Source organism: Anolis sagrei, chromosome 5 (genome assembly GCF_037176765.1).
Source record: "Anolis sagrei isolate rAnoSag1 chromosome 5, rAnoSag1.mat, whole genome shotgun sequence".
NCBI classification, from domain to species: Eukaryota; Metazoa; Chordata; class Lepidosauria; order Squamata; family Dactyloidae; genus Anolis; species Anolis sagrei.
In genome coordinates, this window is record NC_090025.1 from 198,493,034 (window position 1) to 198,515,584 (window position 22,551).

Consider the following 22,551-nt stretch of genomic DNA (forward strand, 5'->3'; position numbering starts at 1 on the left):
CTGTCCTACTTTGAGGCTATGGAACCTTGGGATTTGTAGTTTGCAAGATCTTACTGCCAAAGAGAGCTGGTGTCTCCCCAAACTACAACTCCCATTGTACCATAGCCTTGAGCCATGGAAATTAAGGTGGGGTCAAACTGCACTAATTCTACAATACAGATGTACCAAGTGATGGATCCGTGGACCAGGTTTCAGCCCGTGGACACTCTTCGTGGGCCACTTGAATTTTCAAAAATCAATCAGCCAGCCCTCCACATATGCAGGTTTGACTTTTGCAGATTCGATTATTCATGGATCTGGCTAAAAGGTTCTTTGTAGGCATCTCTAGCTGCTCCACCGTGACTCTTGTGGTCACCTTCTGCCAGAAGTCAACCATTGGGTCATGCAAGAGGATCTTGAAAGCTCTAAAAAAAGTATTTTCTGAGGTTTTAATAAATATGAATGAGAAGCACTATCTCCAGTCTTGGGTCAGGTTCCTGCTGTAAGTTGATCATAAGTAGATGTGGGGAATGCGGTGGATGGAGCGTACCTGGATTTCAGGAAGGCCTTCTTTGACAAGGTCAAAGGGATTTTGGCCTGCATCAATAGGAGCATAGTGTCTAGATCTAAGGAAGTAATGCTACCCCTCTCTTCTGCTTTGGTTAGACCACTTTACCTGGAATATTGTGTCCAATTCTGGGCACCACAATTCAAGAGAGATATTGACAAGCTGGAATGGGTCCAGAGGAGGGCGACTCAAATGATCAAGGGTCTGGAGAACAAGCCCTATGAGGAGCGGCTTAGGGAACTGGGCATGTTTAGCCTGAAGAAGAGAAGGCTGAGAGGAGATATGATGAGAGCCATGTATAAATATGTGAGAGGAAGCCACAGGGAGGAGGAGGGAGCAAGCTTCCTTTCTGCTTCCCTGGAGACTAGGACGCATTGGAACAATGGCTTCAAACTACAAGAGAGGAGATTCCATCTGAACAGGAGGAAGAACTTCCTGACTGTGAGAGCCGTTCAGCAGTGGAACTCTCTGCCCCGGAGTGTGGTGGAGGCTCCTTCTTTGGAAGCTTTTAAGCAGAGGCTGGATGGCCATCTGTCAGGGGTGATTTGAATGCAATATTCCTGCTTCTTGGCAGAATGGGGTTGGACTGGATGGCCCATGAGGTCTCTTCCAACTCTTTGATTCTAGGATTCTATGATTCTAAGGTCCCCCATGACCTTCTGGCAAGGAAACTGGTCCAATGTGGGCGAGGCAAAACTACGGTGAGGTGGATCTGTAATTGGTTAAATGGACGAACCCAGAGGGTGATTCTCCCCAAGGCTTCCTCTTATTTTATTTATTTATTTATTTATTTATTTGGAGTGCTTCTACCCCGCCCTTCTCAACCCCCTAGGGGGGACTCAGGGCGGCTTACAAAAACTCTTCATCCTGGAAAGAAGTGACAAGTGGAGTGCCGCAGGGTTCCGTTCCGGTCCTATTCAACATCTTTATTCATGACTTAGATGAAGGGCTAGAAGGCAGGGTCATCAAGTTTGCAGACAACACCAAATTGGGAGGGAGAGCCAAGACTCCAGAGGACAGGAGCAGGATTCAAAACAATGACAGATGAGAGAGATGGGCCAAAACTCACACAATGAAGTTCAACAGTGACAAATGCAAGATACTCCACTTTGGCAGGAAAAACGAAATGCAAAGATACAGAATGGGGGACGCCTGGCTTGAGAGCAGGACGTGTGAAAAAGAACTTGGGAGTCCTCGGGGACAAGAAGTTAAACATGAGCCAACAATGTGATGAGGCGGCAAAAAAAGCCAATGGGATTTTGACCTGCATCAATAGGAGCCTAGTATCTAGATCTAGGGAAGTCATGCTCCCCATGCTCTATTCTGCTTTGGTTAGACCACACCTGGAATATGGTGTCCAATTCTGGGCACCACAATTCAAGAGAGATATTGACAAGCTGGAATGTGTCCAGAGGAGGGAGACTCAAATGATCAAGGGTCTGGAGAACAAGCCCTATGAGGAGCGGCTTAAGGAGCTGGGCATGTTTAGCCTGAAGAAGAGAAGGCTGAGAGGAGACATGATGATAGCCATGTATAAATATGTGAGAGGAAGCCACAGGGAGGAGGAGGGAGCAAGCTTGTTTTCTGCTTCCTTGGAGACTAGGATGCAGAACAATGGCTTCAAACTACAAGAAAGGAGATTCCATCTGAACACGAGGAAGAACCAAGGAGGTCTCTTCCAACTCTTCCTCATGTTCAGATGGAATCTCCTCTCTTGTAGTTTGAAGCCATGGCTCCATTGCGTCCTAGTCTCCAGGGCAGCAGAAAACAAGCTTGCTCCCTCCTCCTCCCTGTGGCTTCCTCTCACATATTTATTCATGACCTTTTGGTCAGAGTGATCTTAATTCAGCTGACACTCAGCCAGCTATGCCACAATCCCGGTGCTCAATTGGACACAATATTCCAGGTGTGCCCTAACCAAAGTGGAATAGAGCATGGGGAGCATGACTTCCCTAGATCTAGACACTATGCGCCTAGATGCAGGCCAAAATCCCATTGGCTTTTTTTTGCTGCCACATCACATTGAAGCCCCAAAACATCAGGGGACCCCAGGTTGAGAACCACTGGACTAAGGGCAAGATGGATGGATGTTATCCTTGAAGGGACTGGCTTGACCTTGAAGGAGCTGGGGGTGGCCACGGCCAACAGGGAGCTCTAGCCTGGGCTGGTCTAGGAGGTCATAAAGAATCAGAAGCGACTGAACGAATAAACAACAGCTGTATATGTGAACGAAGAGAAGTCTTGAGTTGTTATGTTTTGGACTTCCATACTGAAGTCTTTTCTGACTCATGGCACACCATAAATTATTTTGTGTGTTTTCCCATCCATAATCCTGTGGTGCATTTTTCCTAACGTGCATGAAGTTCTGCACTATTTTTCTGAGTTACATATTTTTTACCCAGTTGTCTGTATGTTTGTACAACAGTGTTTCTCAACCTGGGGGTCGGGACCCCTGGGGGGGGGGGTCGCGAAGGGGTGTCAGAGGGGTCGCCAAAGACCATCAGAAAACACAGTATATTCTGTTGGTTATGGGGGTTCTGTGTGGGAAGTTTGGCTGAATTGTATTATTGATGAGCTTCAGAATGCTCTTTGATTGTATGTGAACTATAAATTCCAGCAACCACAACTCCCAAATGTTAAGGTCTATTTTCCCCAAACTCCACCAGTGTTCACATTTGGGCATATTGAGTATTTGTGCCAAGTTTGGTCCAGATACATCATTGTTCACAGTGTTCTCTGGATGTAGGTGAACTACAACTCCCAAACTCAAGGTCAATGCTTGTTGGGGTTCAGCCTGAGTTTGAACTTGAACCTGATTCTCTGTTTGTTCCTCCTGATGCTAATGAAAGTATATTTACTGATGCTAATGGAAATGTACCTTTTGATGCCAATGCTCCTGAAATTAGTGAGGAAGAAACTGCTGTAGGTTTGGAAAATGCCAATGTTCCTGAAATTAGTGAGGAAGGAACTTTTGTAGATTTGGAAAATGAAAGTACCAGTGTTCCTGAGAATGTTTCAGAGGGAGACCTTGAACTTTCCCTCCTTTCTGCACTGTAATGACAACAGAAGGGGCCAAATTTGGGAAGACAGAAGTAAAACACTCAGTTTGCGTCGATCCTCCCGAATTCAAGAATTAAAAACATTGGCTTCAAAACAGAAGGGCGGTTCACAGAACCGATTCTTGAGTTTTAATTGCAATACGCCAGGCTGATTGCCTCAGTTCAGGCATCGTTTCAGAATTGATGAAGACCTTGGCAGTTCTCCCGATTCCCTGGCCATAGTTTGGGAAGATTTCTAGGATATCAAGTACGGTTAGTGGATTGGTAACAGGTTCCAGTATTTCCCAGTGAGGCTTTTGGTTTTGCTTTGTCCATTTAAATTCATGTTTGCTGATTTTGCTGTGGCTTTTGACTTGCATTTTTCCTTTATTTTGTAACCATTTTTCTTCAATAAAAAAGGATTGTTTTTCACAGCCAAGTGTGGTGGAGAGTTATCTTAGGCCTCGTTCTCTGTTCTGGATTGCAACAATGCTCACCAAACCCTTCCAGTATTTTCTGTTGGTCATGGGAGGCCTGTGTGCCAAGTCTGGTTCACTTGCATCGTTGGTGGAGTTGAGAATGCTCTTTGATTGTAGGTGAACTATAAATCCCAGCAACTACAGCTCCCAAATAACAAAACCAACCCCCTGGAACCCCACCAGTATTCTAATTTGGGTGTATTGGGCATTTGTGCCAAATGAATGAAAATGCATCCTGCATATCAGATATTTACATTATGATTCATAACATTAGCAAAATGACAGTTATAAAATAATGTTGTGGTTGGGGGTCACCACAACATGAGGAACGGCATTAAGGGGCCGCAGCGTTAGGAAGGTTGAGAAATACTGTTGTACAATGTCTTTATTGAACGTATCCTACACATTTTCCATACACATTTTCCAAAAGAATAACATTTATCTAACACATTTTGGGGGGCCGGGGTACGCAAATCAAATTGCCAGTTCAATCCGATTGCAACTTGCATCTGTGCTCGGTTGCGGGAAGTGAAGATCGGATACAGTCGAGTCCAAAACAGACTTTTGAGTCCCTCCATAAAGCAGGCGACGACACCGGAGTATGGGGCGAGTAAAAGCCAGGAGTAGCCCGACGGCAATAGGCCAACCACAACTGGCGGCAAGTGAGGAGGTCCACACTCCCGTTTCCTTCTCTCCCGGTGTGATGCCGTGGAGCTCTGCTGCGGACACCTCGCTCCACTAAGACTTGATGGTACACTTGCGTTTGAGAAAGACGCGGGTTTCCTCCACCAGTTTGCAAGGGCTCTTTTCCTCCTCGGGGGGAGTCGTGGGGGGCGTTGTGGTGGGGGGCACCGTCTGCACCTCCTCCTCGGCGTCCGCCCTATTGACTTGCTCTATGATTTGCACCTCTGTCAGTTTGGGCCAGGCCCCGTTCTTCCCCTTCTTGGTGTGCTGCAAGAGCTTTTGGAGCAGCTTGAAGAAGGTTGCCACAGTGTCCTTGGCTCCTTTGAGGACCTGGGCTCCTTGTGGGGTTGTTGGAGAAGTGGCAGCAGGGGTGACGGTAGCGGTGACGGTGACGGTAGGGGTAGGGGTAGCGGTCTCAGGCTCCCACATGGTCTCGGGAATTCCTGGACGGGACGGAAGGGACGCTTCTGATGTGGTTTCAGGCGTGAATGTGGATATGGGAAGGACCAGGATTTCAACAGTGGTTTCGGGGCTGGTTGTAAGCAGGGGTTCAGTAGTTTGGGGCTCCGGTGAAGATGGAACCCCCAGCTCAATCTTAATTGTGTGTTTATGTGTCGTCTGAGTTGTTGTGGGGGGCTGGGTTGTAGCTGTGGTTTCGGGGCTGGTTGTAAGCAGGGGTTCAGTGGTTTGGGGCTCCGGTGAAGATGGAACCCCCAGCTCGATCTTAATTGTGTGTTTATGTGTCGTCTGAGTTGTTGTGGGGGGCTGGGTTGTAGCTGTGGTTTCGGGGCTGGTTGTAAGCAGGGGTTCAGATGGAACCTCCAGCTTGATATGAATAGTTGTGGGTTCATGTGTCGTCTGACTTGTGGGGGGGTGGGTTGAGGGTGTAGTTTGGCGCAGGGTTGTGGTTGTGTGGACCTGAGTTGCGGTTGTGGTGTGGGGTTGTGTTGCATTTGTAGTTGGACGCTGGGCTATAGTTTTGGGTGGGCGCGTGGTCCGGGGCTTGAGCAGCGGTATGGACTTACTGGTGGAATGAGAAGTGATTGTGGATGTCGGTGTGGAAGGTTGAAGGATGATTTTGATGGTCTTGTGTGGATGCAAAGTTGTGTTGGATGGAGGAGACTCTTGAGTTGTATTTGGAGGTAAAGTAGAGGTGGCTTTGGGAGTGGTGGTTGTATGTGGAGTAGTTGTTTTGGGGGTAGTAGTTGTACGATGGGTGGTTGTGGTTGTACGGTGGGTGGTTGTAGTTGGGCGGTGGGTTGTGGTTGTGCGATGGGTGGTTGTTGTTGGACGGTGGGTGGTTGTAGTTGTACGGTGGGTGGTGGTAGTTGTACGATGGGTGGTTGTGGTTGTACGGTGGGTGGTTGTAGTTGGGCGGTGGGTGGTTGTGGTTGTACGATGGGTGGTTGTAGTTGGAGTAGTAGTGGTTGTAGTTGGAGTTGTAGTTGTAGTGGTGGTGGTAGTTGTAGTCGTGGTAGTTGTAGTAGTGGTAGTGGTGGTTGTAGTAGTGGTAGTGGTGGTGGTAGTTGGAGTAGTGGTCGTAGTGGTTGGAGTTGTGGTGGTTGTGGTAGTGGTTGGAGTGGTGGTAGTCTCCGTGGGGCGGCGTGGTCTCGTGGGCCTCCGTTCTGGGAGAGGCTCCGGCATTGGCCCAACGTGCTTCTCTATCCAGCCGGAGAAGAACCGTGTGGAGGTGTAGACGCCTGGGTGGTGTGCCTCCCCGCAGCCCTTGCCCCAGCTGGTGGTCCCAACCACCCAGAAGGGCTGAGACTCGTTTTCTTTACACATGAGGGGTCCGCCGCTGTCTCCCTACAGACGGAAAAAAGAAGGTAAACATGTGGTTGCATCCAACTTAAGAAGTTACACGGCAGAGGGAACCCCATGGGGCATGACTGCTGCCTTCTTTTCCCCTGTTTCCTAGACTTACGGTAGGTTACTCAAGGTGTATTGGAATTCACATCAGGGTCTCTTCTACCAAAGTTAGGCAACTTTCTTATTTACTCTTATGTGACATATATTGCTTGTAAGGTTTCACCTCTTTTTAAACCTTACTGGAACACCTTGTGTGTTTACTCTCCTGTTTCTAACAATAAGCTCATCCCTAGCAGTGTCTACTCTATACTCTGCTATCAGCACCAAATGTTCTTACCCCTGTCCCATGGAACTATGTGAGTTGTAGCTTTTGGGCTCCTTAGAATACCATTTTTCCCCGGCGTACAAGACAACAGGGCATGTAAGACGACCCACAACTTTTCAAGTTGAAATACAGAGTTAGGAATATACTCGCCATATAAGACTACCCCTCTTCCAACACAAATCTATTGATTCAGTAACTACGACTCCCAGAATGTCTCAGCGGACACGTCCAAGGCACGCCGCCACCTGGGGCTACTGGGAGTCTTAGTCCGGAGGTGTTTCCTTGGGCCTAGGTGAGCCCGGTAGCCTTCGGAGGCTAGTACCGGCTGATCAGGTGGCCTAGCTTCCTTCCTTTCTCTCCTGGCTGCCTGGAAATAGCGACGTTGGAGGAGTTGGAGGAGGCTTAGTTGCAACGCATGAGGAGAAGGATTTGGGAAGGAGGAAGGTGGAAGAAAGTCCACCCGATCGGCTTTCTTGGGCCTAGGCGAGCCCGGTAGCCTTCGGAGGCTAGTACCGGCTGATCAGGTGGCCTAGCTTCCTTCCTCTCTCTCCCGGCTGCCTGGAAATAGCGACATGGGAGGAGTTGGAGGAGGCTTAGTTGCAACGCATGAGGAGAAGGATTTGGGAAGGAGGAAGGTGGAAGAAAGTCCACCCGATCGGTTTTCTTGGGCATAGGCGAGTCCGGTAGCCTTCGGAGGCTAGTACCAGCTGATCAGGTGGCCTAGCTTCCTTCCTCTCCTGGCTGCCTGGAAATAGCGACGTGGGAGGAGTTGGAGGAGGCTTAGTTGCAACGCATGAGGAGAAGGATTTGGGAAGGAGGAAGGTGGAAGCAAGTCCACCCGATCGGTTTTCTTGGGCATAGACGAGCCCGGTAGCCTTCGGAGGCTAGTACCGGCTGATCAGGTGGCCTAGCTTCCTTCCTCTCCTGGCTGCCTGGAAATAGCGACGTGGGAGGAGTTGGAGGAGGCTTAGTTGCAACGCATGAGGAGAAGGATTTGGGAAGGAGGAAGGTGGAAGAAAGTCCACCCGATCGGTTTTCTTGGGCATAGGCGAGTCCGGTAGCCTTTGGAGGCTAGTACCGGCTGATCAGGTGGCCTAGCTTCCTTCCTCTCTCTCCCGGCTGCCTGGAAATAGCGACGTGGGAGGAGTTGGAGGAAGCTTAGTTGCAACGCATGAGGAGAAGGATTTGGGAAGGAGGAAGGTGGAAGAAAGTCCACCCGATCGGCTTTCTTGGGCATAGGCGAGCCTGGTAGCCTTCGGAGGCTACTACCGGCTGATCAGGTGGCCTAGCTTCCTTCCTCTCTCTCCCGGCTGCCTGGAAATAGCGACGTGGGAGGAGTTGGAGGAGGCTTAGTTGCAACGCATGAGGAGAAGGATTTGGGAAGGAGGAAGGTGGAAGAAAGTCCACCCGATCGGCTTTCTTGGGCATAGGCGAGCCCGGTAGCCTTCGGAGGCTAGTACCGGCTGATCAGGTGGCCTAGCTTCCTTCCTCTCCTGGCTGCCTGGAAATAGCGACGTGGGAGGAGTTGGAGGAAGCTTAGTTGCAACGCATGAGGAGAAGGATTTGGGAAGGAGGAAGGTGGAAGAAAGTCCACCCGATCGGTTTTCTTGGGCATAGGCGAGTCCGGTAGCCTTCGGAGGCTAGTACCGGCTGATCAGGTGGCCTAGCTTCCTTCCTCTCTCTCCCGGCTGCCTGGAAATAGCGACGTGGGAGGAGTTGGAGGAGGCTTAGTTGCAACGCATGAGGAGAAGGATTTGGGAAGGAGGAAGGTGGAAGAAAGTCCACCTGATCGGCTTTCTTGGGCATAGGCGAGCCCGGTAGCCTTCGGAGGCTAGTACCGGCTGATCAGGTGGCCTAGCTTCCTTCCTTTCTCTCCCAGCTGCCTGGAAATAGCGACGTTGGAGGAGTTGGAGGAGGCTTAGTTGCAACGCATGAGGAGAAGGATTTGGGAAGGAGGAAGGTGGAAGAAAGTCCACCCGATCGGTTTTCTTGGGCATAGGCGAGTCCGGTAGCCTTCGGAGGCTAGTACCAGCTGATCAGGTGGCCTAGCTTCCTTCCTCTCCTGGCTGCCTGGAAATAGCGACGTGGGAGGAGTTGGAGGAGGCTTAGTTGCAACGCATGAGGAGAAGGATTTGGGAAGGAGGAAGGTGGAAGCAAGTCCACCCGATCGGTTTTCTTGGGCATAGACGAGCCCGGTAGCCTTCGGAGGCTAGTACCGGCTGATCAGGTGGCCTAGCTTCCTTCCTCTCCTGGCTGCCTGGAAATAGCGACGTGGGAGGAGTTGGAGGAGGCTTAGTTGCAACGCATGAGGAGAAGGATTTGGGAAGGAGGAAGGTGGAAGAAAGTCCACCCGATCGGTTTTCTTGGGCATAGGCGAGTCCGGTAGCCTTTGGAGGCTAGTACCGGCTGATCAGGTGGCCTAGCTTCCTTCCTCTCTCTCCCGGCTGCCTGGAAATAGCGACGTGGGAGGAGTTGGAGGAAGCTTAGTTGCAACGCATGAGGAGAAGGATTTGGGAAGGAGGAAGGTGGAAGAAAGTCCACCCGATCGGCTTTCTTGGGCATAGGCGAGCCTGGTAGCCTTCGGAGGCTACTACCGGCTGATCAGGTGGCCTAGCTTCCTTCCTCTCTCTCCCGGCTGCCTGGAAATAGCGACGTGGGAGGAGTTGGAGGAGGCTTAGTTGCAACGCATGAGGAGAAGGATTTGGGAAGGAGGAAGGTGGAAGAAAGTCCACCCGATCGGCTTTCTTGGGCATAGGCGAGCCCGGTAGCCTTCGGAGGCTAGTACCGGCTGATCAGGTGGCCTAGCTTCCTTCCTTTCTCTCCTGGCTGCCTGGAAATAGCGACGTTGGAGGAGTTGGAGGAGGCTTAGTTGCAACGCATGAGGAGAAGGATTTGGGAAGGAGGAAGGTGGAAGAAAGTCCACCCGATCGGCTTTCTTGGGCCTAGGCGAGCCCGGTAGCCTTCGGAGGCTAGTACCGGCTGATCAGGTGGCCTAGCTTCCTTCCTCTCTCTCCCGGCTGCCTGGAAATAGCGACATGGGAGGAGTTGGAGGAGGCTTAGTTGCAACGCATGAGGAGAAGGATTTGGGAAGGAGGAAGGTGGAAGAAAGTCCACCCGATCGGTTTTCTTGGGCATAGGCGAGTCCGGTAGCCTTCGGAGGCTAGTACCAGCTGATCAGGTGGCCTAGCTTCCTTCCTCTCCTGGCTGCCTGGAAATAGCGACGTGGGAGGAGTTGGAGGAGGCTTAGTTGCAACGCATGAGGAGAAGGATTTGGGAAGGAGGAAGGTGGAAGCAAGTCCACCCGATCGGTTTTCTTGGGCATAGACGAGCCCGGTAGCCTTCGGAGGCTAGTACCGGCTGATCAGGTGGCCTAGCTTCCTTCCTCTCCTGGCTGCCTGGAAATAGCGACGTGGGAGGAGTTGGAGGAGGCTTAGTTGCAACGCATGAGGAGAAGGATTTGGGAAGGAGGAAGGTGGAAGAAAGTCCACCCGATCCGTTTTCTTGGGCATAGGCGAGTCCGGTAGCCTTTGGAGGCTAGTACCGGCTGATCAGGTGGCCTAGCTTCCTTCCTCTCTCTCCCGGCTGCCTGGAAATAGCGACGTGGGAGGAGTTGGAGGAAGCTTAGTTGCAACGCATGAGGAGAAGGATTTGGGAAGGAGGAAGGTGGAAGAAAGTCCACCCGATCGGCTTTCTTGGGCATAGGCGAGCCTGGTAGCCTTCGGAGGCTACTACCGGCTGATCAGGTGGCCTAGCTTCCTTCCTCTCTCTCCCGGCTGCCTGGAAATAGCGACGTGGGAGGAGTTGGAGGAGGCTTAGTTGCAACGCATGAGGAGAAGGATTTGGGAAGGAGGAAGGTGGAAGAAAGTCCACCCGATCGGCTTTCTTGGGCATAGGCGAGCCCGGTAGCCTTCGGAGGCTAGTACCGGCTGATCAGGTGGCCTAGCTTCCTTCCTCTCCTGGCTGCCTGGAAATAGCGACGTGGGAGGAGTTGGAGGAAGCTTAGTTGCAACGCATGAGGAGAAGGATTTGGGAAGGAGGAAGGTGGAAGAAAGTCCACCCGATCGGTTTTCTTGGGCATAGGCGAGTCCGGTAGCCTTCGGAGGCTAGTACCGGCTGATCAGGTGGCCTAGCTTCCTTCCTCTCTCTCCCGGCTGCCTGGAAATAGCGACGTGGGAGGAGTTGGAGGAGGCTTAGTTGCAACGCATGAGGAGAAGGATTTGGGAAGGAGGAAGGTGGAAGAAAGTCCACCTGATCGGCTTTCTTGGGCATAGGCGAGCCCGGTAGCCTTCGGAGGCTAGTACCGGCTGATCAGGTGGCCTAGCTTCCTTCCTTTCTCTCCCAGCTGCCTGGAAATAGCGACGTTGGAGGAGTTGGAGGAGGCTTAGTTGCAACGCATGAGGAGAAGGATTTGGGAAGGAGGAAGGTGGAAGAAAGTCCACCTGATCGGCTTTCTTGGGCCTAGGCGAGCCCGGTAGCCTTCGGAGGCTAGTACCGGCTGATCAGGTGGCCTAGCTTCCTTCCTTTCTCTCCCAGCTGCCTGGAAATAGCGACGTTGGAGGAGTTGGAGGAGGCTTAGTTGCAACGCATGAGGAGAAGGATTTGGGAAGGAGGAAGGTGGAAGCAAGTCCACCCGATCGGCTTTCTTGGGCCTAGGCGAGCCCGGTAGCCTTCGGAGGCTAGTACCAGCTGATCAGGTGGCCTAGCTTCCTTCCTCTCTCTCCCGGCTGCCTGGAAATAGCGACGTGGGAGGAGTTGGAGGAGGCTTAGTTGCAACGCATGAGGAGAAGGATTTGGGAAGGAGGAAGGTGGAAGAAAGTCCACCCGATCGGCTTTCTTGGGCATAGACGAGCCTGGTAGCCTTCGGAGGCTACTACCGGCTGATCAGGTGGCCTAGCTTCCTTCCTCTCTCTCCCGGCTGCCTGGAAATAGCGACGTGGGAGGAGTTGGAGGAGGCTTAGTTGCAACGCATGAGGAGAAGGATTTGGGAAGGAGGAAGGTGGAAGAAAGTCCACCCGATCGGCTTTCTTGGGCATAGACGAGCCCGGTAGCCTTCGGAGGCTACTACCGGCTGATCAGGTGGCCTAGCTTCCTTCCTCTCTCTCCCGGCTGCCTGGAAATAGCGACGTGGGAGGAGTTGGAGGAGGCTTAGTTGCAACGCATGAGGAGAAGGATTTGGGAAGGAGGAAGGTGGAAGAAAGTCCACCCGATCGGCTTTCTTGGGCATAGACGAGCCCGGTAGCCTTCGGAGGCTACTACCGGCTGATCAGGTGGCCTAGCTTCCTTCCTCTCTCTCCCGGCTGCCTGGAAATAGCGACGTGGGAGGAGTTGGAGGAGGCTTAGTTGCAACGCATGAGGAGAAGGATTTGGGAAGGAGGAAGGTGGAAGAAAGTCCACCCGATCGGCTTTCTTGGGCATAGGCGAGCCCGGTAGCCTTCGGAGGCTAGTACCGGCTGATCAGGTGGCCTAGCTTCCTTCCTCTCCTGGCTGCCTGGAAATAGCGACGTGGGAGGAGTTGGAGGAAGCTTAGTTGCAACGCATGAGGAGAAGGATTTGGGAAGGAGGAAGGTGGAAGAAAGTCCACCCGATCGGCTTTCTTGGGCATAGACGAGCCTGGTAGCCTTCGGAGGCTACTACCGGCTGATCAGGTGGCCTAGCTTCCTTCCTCTCTCTCCCGGCTGCCTGGAAATAGCGACGTGGGAGGAGTTGGAGGAGGCTTAGTTGCAACGCATGAGGAGAAGGATTTGGGAAGGAGGAAGGTGGAAGAAAGTCCACCCGATCGGCTTTCTTGGGCATAGACGAGCCCGGTAGCCTTCGGAGGCTACTACCGGCTGATCAGGTGGCCTAGCTTCCTTCCTCTCTCTCCCGGCTGCCTGGAAATAGCGACGTGGGAGGAGTTGGAGGAGGCTTAGTTGCAACGCATGAGGAGAAGGATTTGGGAAGGAGGAAGGTGGAAGAAAGTCCACCCGATCGGCTTTCTTGGGCATAGACGAGCCCGGTAGCCTTCGGAGGCTACTACCGGCTGATCAGGTGGCCTAGCTTCCTTCCTCTCTCTCCCGGCTACCTGGAAATAGCGACGTGGGAGGAGTTGGAGGAGGCTTAGTTGCAACGCATGAGGAGAAGGATTTGGGAAGGAGGAAGGTGGAAGAAAGTCCACCCGATCGGCTTTCTTGGGCATAGGCGAGCCCGGTAGCCTTCGGAGGCTAGTACCGGCTGATCAGGTGGCCTAGCTTCCTTCCTCTCCTGGCTGCCTGGAAATAGCGACGTGGGAGGAGTTGGAGGAAGCTTAGTTGCAACGCATGAGGAGAAGGATTTGGGAAGGAGGAAGGTGGAAGAAAGTCCACCCGATCGGTTTTCTTGGGCATAGGCGAGTGCGGTAGCCTTCGGAGGCTAGTACCGGCTGATCAGGTGGCCTAGCTTCCTTCCTCTCTCTCCCGGCTGCCTGGAAATAGCGACGTGGGAGGAGTTGGAGGAGGCTTAGTTGCAACGCATGAGGAGAAGGATTTGGGAAGGAGGAAGGTGGAAGAAAGTCCACCTGATCGGCTTTCTTGGGCATAGGCGAGCCCGGTAGCCTTCGGAGGCTAGTACCGGCTGATCAGGTGGCCTAGCTTCCTTCCTTTCTCTCCCAGCTGCCTGGAAATAGCGACGTTGGAGGAGTTGGAGGAGGCTTAGTTGCAACGCATGAGGAGAAGGATTTGGGAAGGAGGAAGGTGGAAGAAAGTCCACCCGATCGGCTTTCTTGGGCATAGGCGAGCCTGGTAGCCTTCGGAGGCTACTACCGGCTGATCAGGTGGCCTAGCTTCCTTCCTCTCTCTCCCGGCTGCCTGGAAATAGCGACATGGGAGGAGTTGGAGGAGGCTTAGTTGCAACGCATGAGGAGAAGGATTTGGGAAGGAGGAAGGTGGAAGAAAGTCCACCCGATCGGTTTTCTTGGGCATAGGCGAGTCCGGTAGCCTTCGGAGGCTAGTACCAGCTGATCAGGTGGCCTAGCTTCCTTCCTCTCCTGGCTGCCTGGAAATAGCGACGTGGGAGGAGTTGGAGGAGGCTTAGTTGCAACGCATGAGGAGAAGGATTTGGGAAGGAGGAAGGTGGAAGCAAGTCCACCCGATCGGTTTTCTTGGGCATAGACGAGCCCGGTAGCCTTCGGAGGCTAGTACCGGCTGATCAGGTGGCCTAGCTTCCTTCCTCTCCTGGCTGCCTGGAAATAGCGACGTGGGAGGAGTTGGAGGAGGCTTAGTTGCAACGCATGAGGAGAAGGATTTGGGAAGGAGGAAGGTGGAAGAAAGTCCACCCGATCGGTTTTCTTGGGCATAGGCGAGTCCGGTAGCCTTTGGAGGCTAGTACCGGCTGATCAGGTGGCCTAGCTTCCTTCCTCTCTCTCCCGGCTGCCTGGAAATAGCGACGTGGGAGGAGTTGGAGGAAGCTTAGTTGCAACGCATGAGGAGAAGGATTTGGGAAGGAGGAAGGTGGAAGAAAGTCCACCCGATCGGCTTTCTTGGGCATAGGCGAGCCTGGTAGCCTTCGGAGGCTACTACCGGCTGATCAGGTGGCCTAGCTTCCTTCCTCTCTCTCCCGGCTGCCTGGAAATAGCGACGTGGGAGGAGTTGGAGGAGGCTTAGTTGCAACGCATGAGGAGAAGGATTTGGGAAGGAGGAAGGTGGAAGAAAGTCCACCCGATCGGCTTTCTTGGGCATAGGCGAGCCCGGTAGCCTTCGGAGGCTAGTACCGGCTGATCAGGTGGCCTAGCTTCCTTCCTCTCCTGGCTGCCTGGAAATAGCGACGTGGGAGGAGTTGGAGGAAGCTTAGTTGCAACGCATGAGGAGAAGGATTTGGGAAGGAGGAAGGTGGAAGAAAGTCCACCCGATCGGTTTTCTTGGGCATAGGCGAGTCCGGTAGCCTTCGGAGGCTAGTACCGGCTGATCAGGTGGCCTAGCTTCCTTCCTCTCTCTCCCGGCTGCCTGGAAATAGCGACGTGGGAGGAGTTGGAGGAGGCTTAGTTGCAACGCATGAGGAGAAGGATTTGGGAAGGAGGAAGGTGGAAGAAAGTCCACCTGATCGGCTTTCTTGGGCATAGGCGAGCCCGGTAGCCTTCGGAGGCTAGTACCGGCTGATCAGGTGGCCTAGCTTCCTTCCTTTCTCTCCCAGCTGCCTGGAAATAGCGACGTTGGAGGAGTTGGAGGAGGCTTAGTTGCAACGCATGAGGAGAAGGATTTGGGAAGGAGGAAGGTGGAAGAAAGTCCACCTGATCGGCTTTCTTGGGCCTAGGCGAGCCCGGTAGCCTTCGGAGGCTAGTACCGGCTGATCAGGTGGCCTAGCTTCCTTCCTTTCTCTCCCAGCTGCCTGGAAATAGCGACGTTGGAGGAGTTGGAGGAGGCTTAGTTGCAACGCATGAGGAGAAGGATTTGGGAAGGAGGAAGGTGGAAGCAAGTCCACCCGATCGGCTTTCTTGGGCCTAGGCGAGCCCGGTAGCCTTCGGAGGCTAGTACCAGCTGATCAGGTGGCCTAGCTTCCTTCCTCTCTCTCCCGGCTGCCTGGAAATAGCGACGTGGGAGGAGTTGGAGGAGGCTTAGTTGCAACGCATGAGGAGAAGGATTTGGGAAGGAGGAAGGTGGAAGAAAGTCCACCCGATCGGCTTTCTTGGGCATAGACGAGCCTGGTAGCCTTCGGAGGCTACTACCGGCTGATCAGGTGGCCTAGCTTCCTTCCTCTCTCTCCCGGCTGCCTGGAAATAGCGACGTGGGAGGAGTTGGAGGAGGCTTAGTTGCAACGCATGAGGAGAAGGATTTGGGAAGGAGGAAGGTGGAAGAAAGTCCACCCGATCGGCTTTCTTGGGCATAGACGAGCCCGGTAGCCTTCGGAGGCTACTACCGGCTGATCAGGTGGCCTAGCTTCCTTCCTCTCTCTCCCGGCTGCCTGGAAATAGCGACGTGGGAGGAGTTGGAGGAGGCTTAGTTGCAACGCATGAGGAGAAGGATTTGGGAAGGAGGAAGGTGGAAGAAAGTCCACCCGATCGGCTTTCTTGGGCATAGACGAGCCCGGTAGCCTTCGGAGGCTACTACCGGCTGATCAGGTGGCCTAGCTTCCTTCCTCTCTCTCCCGGCTGCCTGGAAATAGCGACGTGGGAGGAGTTGGAGGAGGCTTAGTTGCAACGCATGAGGAGAAGGATTTGGGAAGGAGGAAGGTGGAAGAAAGTCCACCCGATCGGCTTTCTTGGGCATAGGCGAGCCCGGTAGCCTTCGGAGGCTAGTACCGGCTGATCAGGTGGCCTAGCTTCCTTCCTCTCCTGGCTGCCTGGAAATAGCGACGTGGGAGGAGTTGGAGGAAGCTTAGTTGCAACGCATGAGGAGAAGGATTTGGGAAGGAGGAAGGTGGAAGAAAGTCCACCCGATCGGCTTTCTTGGGCATAGACGAGCCTGGTAGCCTTCGGAGGCTACTACCGGCTGATCAGGTGGCCTAGCTTCCTTCCTCTCTCTCCCGGCTGCCTGGAAATAGCGACGTGGGAGGAGTTGGAGGAGGCTTAGTTGCAACGCATGAGGAGAAGGATTTGGGAAGGAGGAAGGTGGAAGAAAGTCCACCCGATCGGCTTTCTTGGGCATAGACGAGCCCGGTAGCCTTCGGAGGCTACTACCGGCTGATCAGGTGGCCTAGCTTCCTTCCTCTCTCTCCCGGCTGCCTGGAAATAGCGACGTGGGAGGAGTTGGAGGAGGCTTAGTTGCAACGCATGAGGAGAAGGATTTGGGAAGGAGGAAGGTGGAAGAAAGTCCACCCGATCGGCTTTCTTGGGCATAGACGAGCCCGGTAGCCTTCGGAGGCTACTACCGGCTGATCAGGTGGCCTAGCTTCCTTCCTCTCTCTCCCGGCTACCTGGAAATAGCGACGTGGGAGGAGTTGGAGGAGGCTTAGTTGCAACGCATGAGGAGAAGGATTTGGGAAGGAGGAAGGTGGAAGAAAGTCCACCCGATCGGCTTTCTTGGGCATAGGCGAGCCCGGTAGCCTTCGGAGGCTAGTACCGGCTGATCAGGTGGCCTAGCTTCCTTCCTCTCCTGGCTGCCTGGAAATAGCGACGTGGGAGGAGTTGGAGGAAGCTTAGTTGCAACGCATGAGGAGAAGGATTTGGGAAGGAGGAAGGTGGAAGAAAGTCCACCCGATCGGTTTTCTTGGGCATAGGCGAGTGCGGTAGCCTTCGGAGGCTAGTACCGGCTGATCAGGTGGCCTAGCTTCCTTCCTCTCTCTCCCGGCTGCCTGGAAATAGCGACGTGGGAGGAGTTGGAGGAGGCTTAGTTGCAACGCATGAGGAGAAGGATTTGGGAAGGAGGAAGGTGGAAGAAAGTCCACCTGATCGGCTTTCTTGGGCATAGGCGAGCCCGGTAGCCTTCGGAGGCTAGTACCGGCTGATCAGGTGGCCTAGCTTCCTTCCTTTCTCTCCCAGCTGCCTGGAAATAGCGACGTTGGAGGAGTTGGAGGAGGCTTAGTTGCAACGCATGAGGAGAAGGATTTGGGAAGGAGGAAGGTGGAAGAAAGTCCACCTGATCGGCTTTCTTGGGCCTAGGCGAGCCCGGTAGCCTTCGGAGGCTAGTACCGGCTGATCAGGTGGCCTAGCTTCCTTCCTTTCTCTCCCAGCTGCCTGGAAATAGCGACGTTGGAGGAGTTGGAGGAGGCTTAGTTGCAACGCATGAGGAGAAGGATTTGGGAAGGAGGAAGGTGGAAGCAAGTCCACCCGATCGGCTTTCTTGGGCATAGGCGAGCCCGGTAGCCTTCGGAGGCTAGTACCAGCTGATCAGGTGGCCTAGCTTCCTTCCTCTCTCTCCCGGCTGCCTGGAAATAGCGACGTGGAAGGAGTTGGAGGAGGCTTAGTTGCAACGCATGAGGAGAAGGATTTGGGAAGGAGTAAGGTGGAAGAAAGTCCACCCGATCGGCTTCCTTGGGCATAGGCGAGCCCGGTAGCCTTCGGAGGCTAGTACTAGCTGATCAGGTGGCCTAGCTTCCTTCCTCTCTCTCCCTGGAAATGGTAACATTGGAGAAGGGTCTTGAAAGTAGAGCGGGGAGAGCGGCAACAGCGGTGGAGACAAGTCCTGTAGGTAATAGTATGAAAGCTGGGTTTGGAAACTCTAAGCATTATGCTGTTTCCACTTCGCTCCTTTGGGAGCTCTTTTTGCGCAGCGTAGAACGGAACACAGATATTACAGAAGGAATGTAAGAGTTCTTTAATGGTAAATCCCTAACCCTTATCCGAACCCTAAGTCTTACCCTAAACCTTACCCTTAACCCTAATCCTAACCCAAACCATAATCCTAACCAGGGGCGGCTCAACCCATTACGCAAAGTAAGCATTTGCAGTATAGTTGATTTTGCCCAGGGGCGCTCTTGATGCGCTCTTGGGGGAAAACAGACCTTGACATATGCGAGTTGTAGTTACTGGGATGTATAGTTCACCTACAATCAAAGAGTGTTCTGAACTCCACCAATGATGGAATTGAACCAAATTTGGCACACAGAACTCCCACGACGAACAGAAAATATATATCAGTGATTGGTTGGGGGGGGGGGAGCGCCAAAATACTGTATGCTTATGGTTGAAAATTACCTAGGGCCGCCTCTGATCCTAACCCAAACCCTTAACCTTACCCTAACCCTAATCCTAACCCTTACCCTACTCCAAACCCAAAATCTTATCCTAACCCTCCCCTCCTTTCTATCTTTCGACCAAATGTAACTACGAAGTATATTCCTGCCCTCAGTGTGCCGCTCTCCCCTTCCCTTATTCACAACTGCCATTGCGGAATGTGTGTAATGCTTAAAGCTTCCGGACCCAGCTATCATACTATCACCATCCTTTATTTGCACAGCCTGAGGAGGAGGAAGGAGGGAGGAAGCAAGGACTAGGTGAACCCGGTGGCTTTCGGAGGCTCCTGATGGCCGATCAGGTGGCCCTGCTTCCTTCCTCTCTTTCCCAGCTGCCTGGAAATGGTGACATTGGAGGAGTTGGTCTTGAAAGTAGAGCGGGAAGAGCGACAACATCGGTGGGGACGAGTCCCTTAGGTAATGTATGAAAGCTGGGTGTGCAAGTTCTGAGCATTACACTGTTTCTCTTTTGCTCCTTCGGGAGCGCTTTCTGCACAGCGCAAAACAGAACACAAATATTAGAGAATGAATGTAAGAGTTCTTTATTGGTAAAGCCCTAACCCTTACTCGAACCTGAACCCTAACCCTTACCCTAAACCTTACCCTTAACCTTAATTCTAACCCTAACCCAAACCATAATCTTAACCCATACCCAAAACCTTACCCTAACCCCTAACCCCTAATCCTAACCCTTACCCTACCCCAAACCCTAAACCTTATCCCAACCCACCCCTCCTTTCTATCCTTCGACCAAATGCAACTACGAAGTATATTCCCACCCTCCGTGTGCCGCTTTCCCCTTATTCACAACCGCCATTGCGGAATGTGTGTAACTCTTGGAGCTTCCGGACCCAGCTATCATAGTATCACCATCCCTTATTTGCACGGCCTGAGGAGGAGGGAAGGGGAAGTAGGGAGGAAGCAAGGCCACCCAATCGGCTTCCTAGGCGATCCCGGTGGCCTTCGGAGGCTTCTGTTGGCCAATCGGGTGGCCTTGCTTCCTTCCTCTCTTTCCTGGCTGCCTCGAAATGGCAACGTTGGAGGAGTTGGTGGAGGACCTTGAAAGTAGAGTGGGGAAAGCAGCTACAGCAGTGGGGACAAGTCCCTTAGTTTCATGACCTGAGGAGGAGTAGGGAGGAAGCAAGGCCACTCGATTGGCTTCCTTGGGCCTAGGTGATCCCGGTGGCCTTTGGAGGCTTCTGCTGGCCGATCGGGTGACCTTGCTTCCTTCCTCTCTCCTAACTGCCTGGAAATGGTGACGTTAAAGGAGTTGGTGAAGGACCTTGAATGTAGAGCGGTGTTGTGGCTGAGCTAGCTTCTGACAATGAGGATGAGTTTCAGCTTCCTGGCTCTTTGTCTGTGCCTCAAATCTCGGAGCCTGCTTCCGAGGCTCTCACAGACGTCAACATAGCTGTTTTCACCAGAAAGGAATTTTAACAAAGGAAGAGAGGAAGGAAGCAAGGAATAGCGGCCAGGTGCCTTCCCATGATGATACAGAAAGTATAGATAAGGATTTGACCCGAGAAGCTCGCCTTGATCTCCGGGTCAGGCGCAGTTCACGTCTGACTACCTCACTGCAAGGTAGTCGCAATGCTTTTATGATGCTGAGAACCTAATGTTTTGATGTTAGAAAGGTATTTAGGCCTCCTGGAAACTCTGTGAAACCGTCAGTTCAACGTAGCTTATTAGCCTGAAAGCTTCATGGAATAACCTTAGCCTGGAAAGCAGTACGCTTGGGATTTCTTGCATTGTGGTTCTTCGGGCAAATGTTTCCTTGCTTGTACCTGGGACTCTGGTTTGAAGTTTGCCAATAGGATTGTGTCTCCTGCTTTTACCTGAAGATCTTTGGAACTGTATCCTGAATTTAACCTTAATCTTTGGAACGTTGCAATACTTATTCTTTATTTTGACGGGTTTTTCCCTCAATAAACTGTAAAACTACAGCTCTTGTGTGGTGGTGTTTGGAAGCAAGGTGAAGCCTACTCTGAGTTGCAACAAGCTGCAGGGGTGACGGGGACAGCCCAGAGGGAGGGTGCGGGGAGGAGGCGGCGGCGTAGTCTGGAGGCGCTTCCTTGGCCCTTGGCGAGCCTGGTGGCCTTTGACATGCCCGCTGTGCTGTCCCCACTGCCACTTTCTCCACTCTACTTCCAAGGTCCTCCTCCAAATCCTCCAGTGTTGCTATTTCCAGGCAACTGGGAGAGAGGAAGGAAGCAATGCCATCCGATCAGCTGACCAAAGCCTCCGAAGGCCACCGGGCTCACCTAGGCCCAAGGAAGCACCTCCAAACTACAACTCCCAGCAGCTCCGGGCGGCAGCGTGCCTTGGACATGCCTGCTGAGGCATTTTTTAATACGTCCATTTTTACACCTGGCGTATAAGACCACCCCCAACTTTCCATTAGAATTTCCAGGGTTAAAAAGTTGTTTTATATGCCGGAAAATACGGTAATTAAATGGAGAAAGCAGTCCCAACGATTCTCAAACTTGATCTCCCAGATGATTTGAGTCCCGATTCCCAGAGTCACTGGCCATTGTCCATCCTGGCGCCAGAGCATCCGGTAGTGGACAGCAGGACTAAAATTTGGGAACTAGTTTGAAGAATCAGTGCACTAAGTCCCTCCTCGCACCACAAATCCTGCAATTCTATACAACACAACAGTTACAGTTGGATCAAGCTACTATCACTGATGGAATGCTGATACATTTTTGGTTCCTAACTTCTGGGTATTTGAAACCCATATGGACAATTTGGCATTTTCACATTTCAGACATGGATATCAATCTAATTTTGCAATACCCATAACACTATGTAATTTTTATTCCTGGTACTGTCCTACCTGGCAACTGTCAACTCCTCCTTCGGCGTAACCGGCGCAAATGGTGTGTGGCTGGACGGCCCCGTTGTACCAGTTGCTGCTGTTGCAGAGCTCCGGCGTGAAGCGGTTGACCTTTGCCTCTTTCATGACGTCTGAGGCCACGTTTACTTCTGGGGAGGGAAAACAGAGGCTTGGTTGATAATTAGGTGGGAATGTCTAACAAACCTCGTGTCCCTCCTGGACACCAGCCCTAGATGGAAAAAGCACCCCCAAAAAGTGGAGACGATAGAATCCTAGCGTTGGAAGGGCCTCCAAAGGCCATACGTGTTACGGTAAGTTATAACAGGATCAAGTGTGTGTGTGTGTGTGTGTGTTAAAGAAAACCTTATACTGTAGATTATTATGTGCAGCTGCTAATGTAGGGCAACAAGTAAGTTTGGAGACGGAAAAAGCACCCCCAAAAGGTGGAGACCAATTCATAGAATCCTAGCATTAGAAGGGCCTCTAAAGGCCATACGTGTTACGGTAAGTTATAACAGGATCAAGTATGTGTTTGTGTGTTAAAGAAAACCTTATACTGTAGATTATTATGTGCAGCTGCTAATGTAGGTCAGCTAGTAAGTTTGGAGATGGAAAAAGCACCCCCAAAAGGTGGAGACCAATTGATAGAAACCTAGCGTTGGAAGGGCCTCCAATGGCCATACGTGTTACAGTAAGTTGTAACAGGATCAAGTATGTTTGTGTGTGTGTTAAAGAAAACCTTATACTGTAGATTATTATGTGCAGCTGCTAATGTAGGTCAACTAGTAAGTTTGGAGACGGAAAAAGCACCCCCAAAAGGTGGAGACCAATTCATAGAATCCTAGCGTTGGAAGGGCCTCTAAAGGCCATACGTGTTACAGTAAGTTGTAACAGGATCAAGTATGTGTGTGTGTGTTAAAGAAAACGTTATACTGTTGATTATTATGTGCAGCTGCTAATGTAGGTCAACTAGTACGTTTGGAGACGGAAAAAGCACCCCCAAAAGGTGGAGACCAATTCATAGAATCCTAGCGTTGGAAGGGCCTCTAAAGGCTATACGTGTTATGGTAAGTTATAACAGGATCAAGTATGTGTGTGTGTGTTAAAGAAAACCTTATACTGTAGATTATTATGTGCAGCTGCTAATGTAGGTCAACTAGTAAGTTTGGAGACGGAAAAAGCACCCCCAAAAGGTGGAGACCAATTCATAGAAT

General features: G+C 52.1%; 1 protein-coding gene and 1 long non-coding RNA gene across 2 annotated transcripts in view; one reads left to right on the top strand and one right to left on the bottom strand.

The window, feature by feature from the left end:
* The first annotated feature begins 248 nt into the window (after positions 1-248).
* LOC137097212 (uncharacterized) lies at positions 249-1,386 on the top strand. The gene is made up of 2 exons (XR_010910063.1): positions 249-559; positions 1,192-1,386. It is a non-coding gene; the product is annotated as an uncharacterized lncRNA (long non-coding RNA).
* A 3,416-nt stretch (positions 1,387-4,802) lies between these two features.
* Positions 4,803-22,551, bottom strand: part of LOC132775566 (mucin-5AC-like) — a 31,484-nt gene continuing 13,735 nt past the window's right edge. The window contains exons 5-6 of the mRNA XM_067468535.1: positions 21,338-21,478; positions 4,803-6,554 (exon numbers count right to left, since the gene is read on the bottom strand). Of these exons, the coding sequence (XP_067324636.1) occupies positions 4,803-6,554; positions 21,338-21,478 (1,893 nt within the window). The remainder of the gene's footprint in view (positions 6,555-21,337; positions 21,479-22,551) is intronic.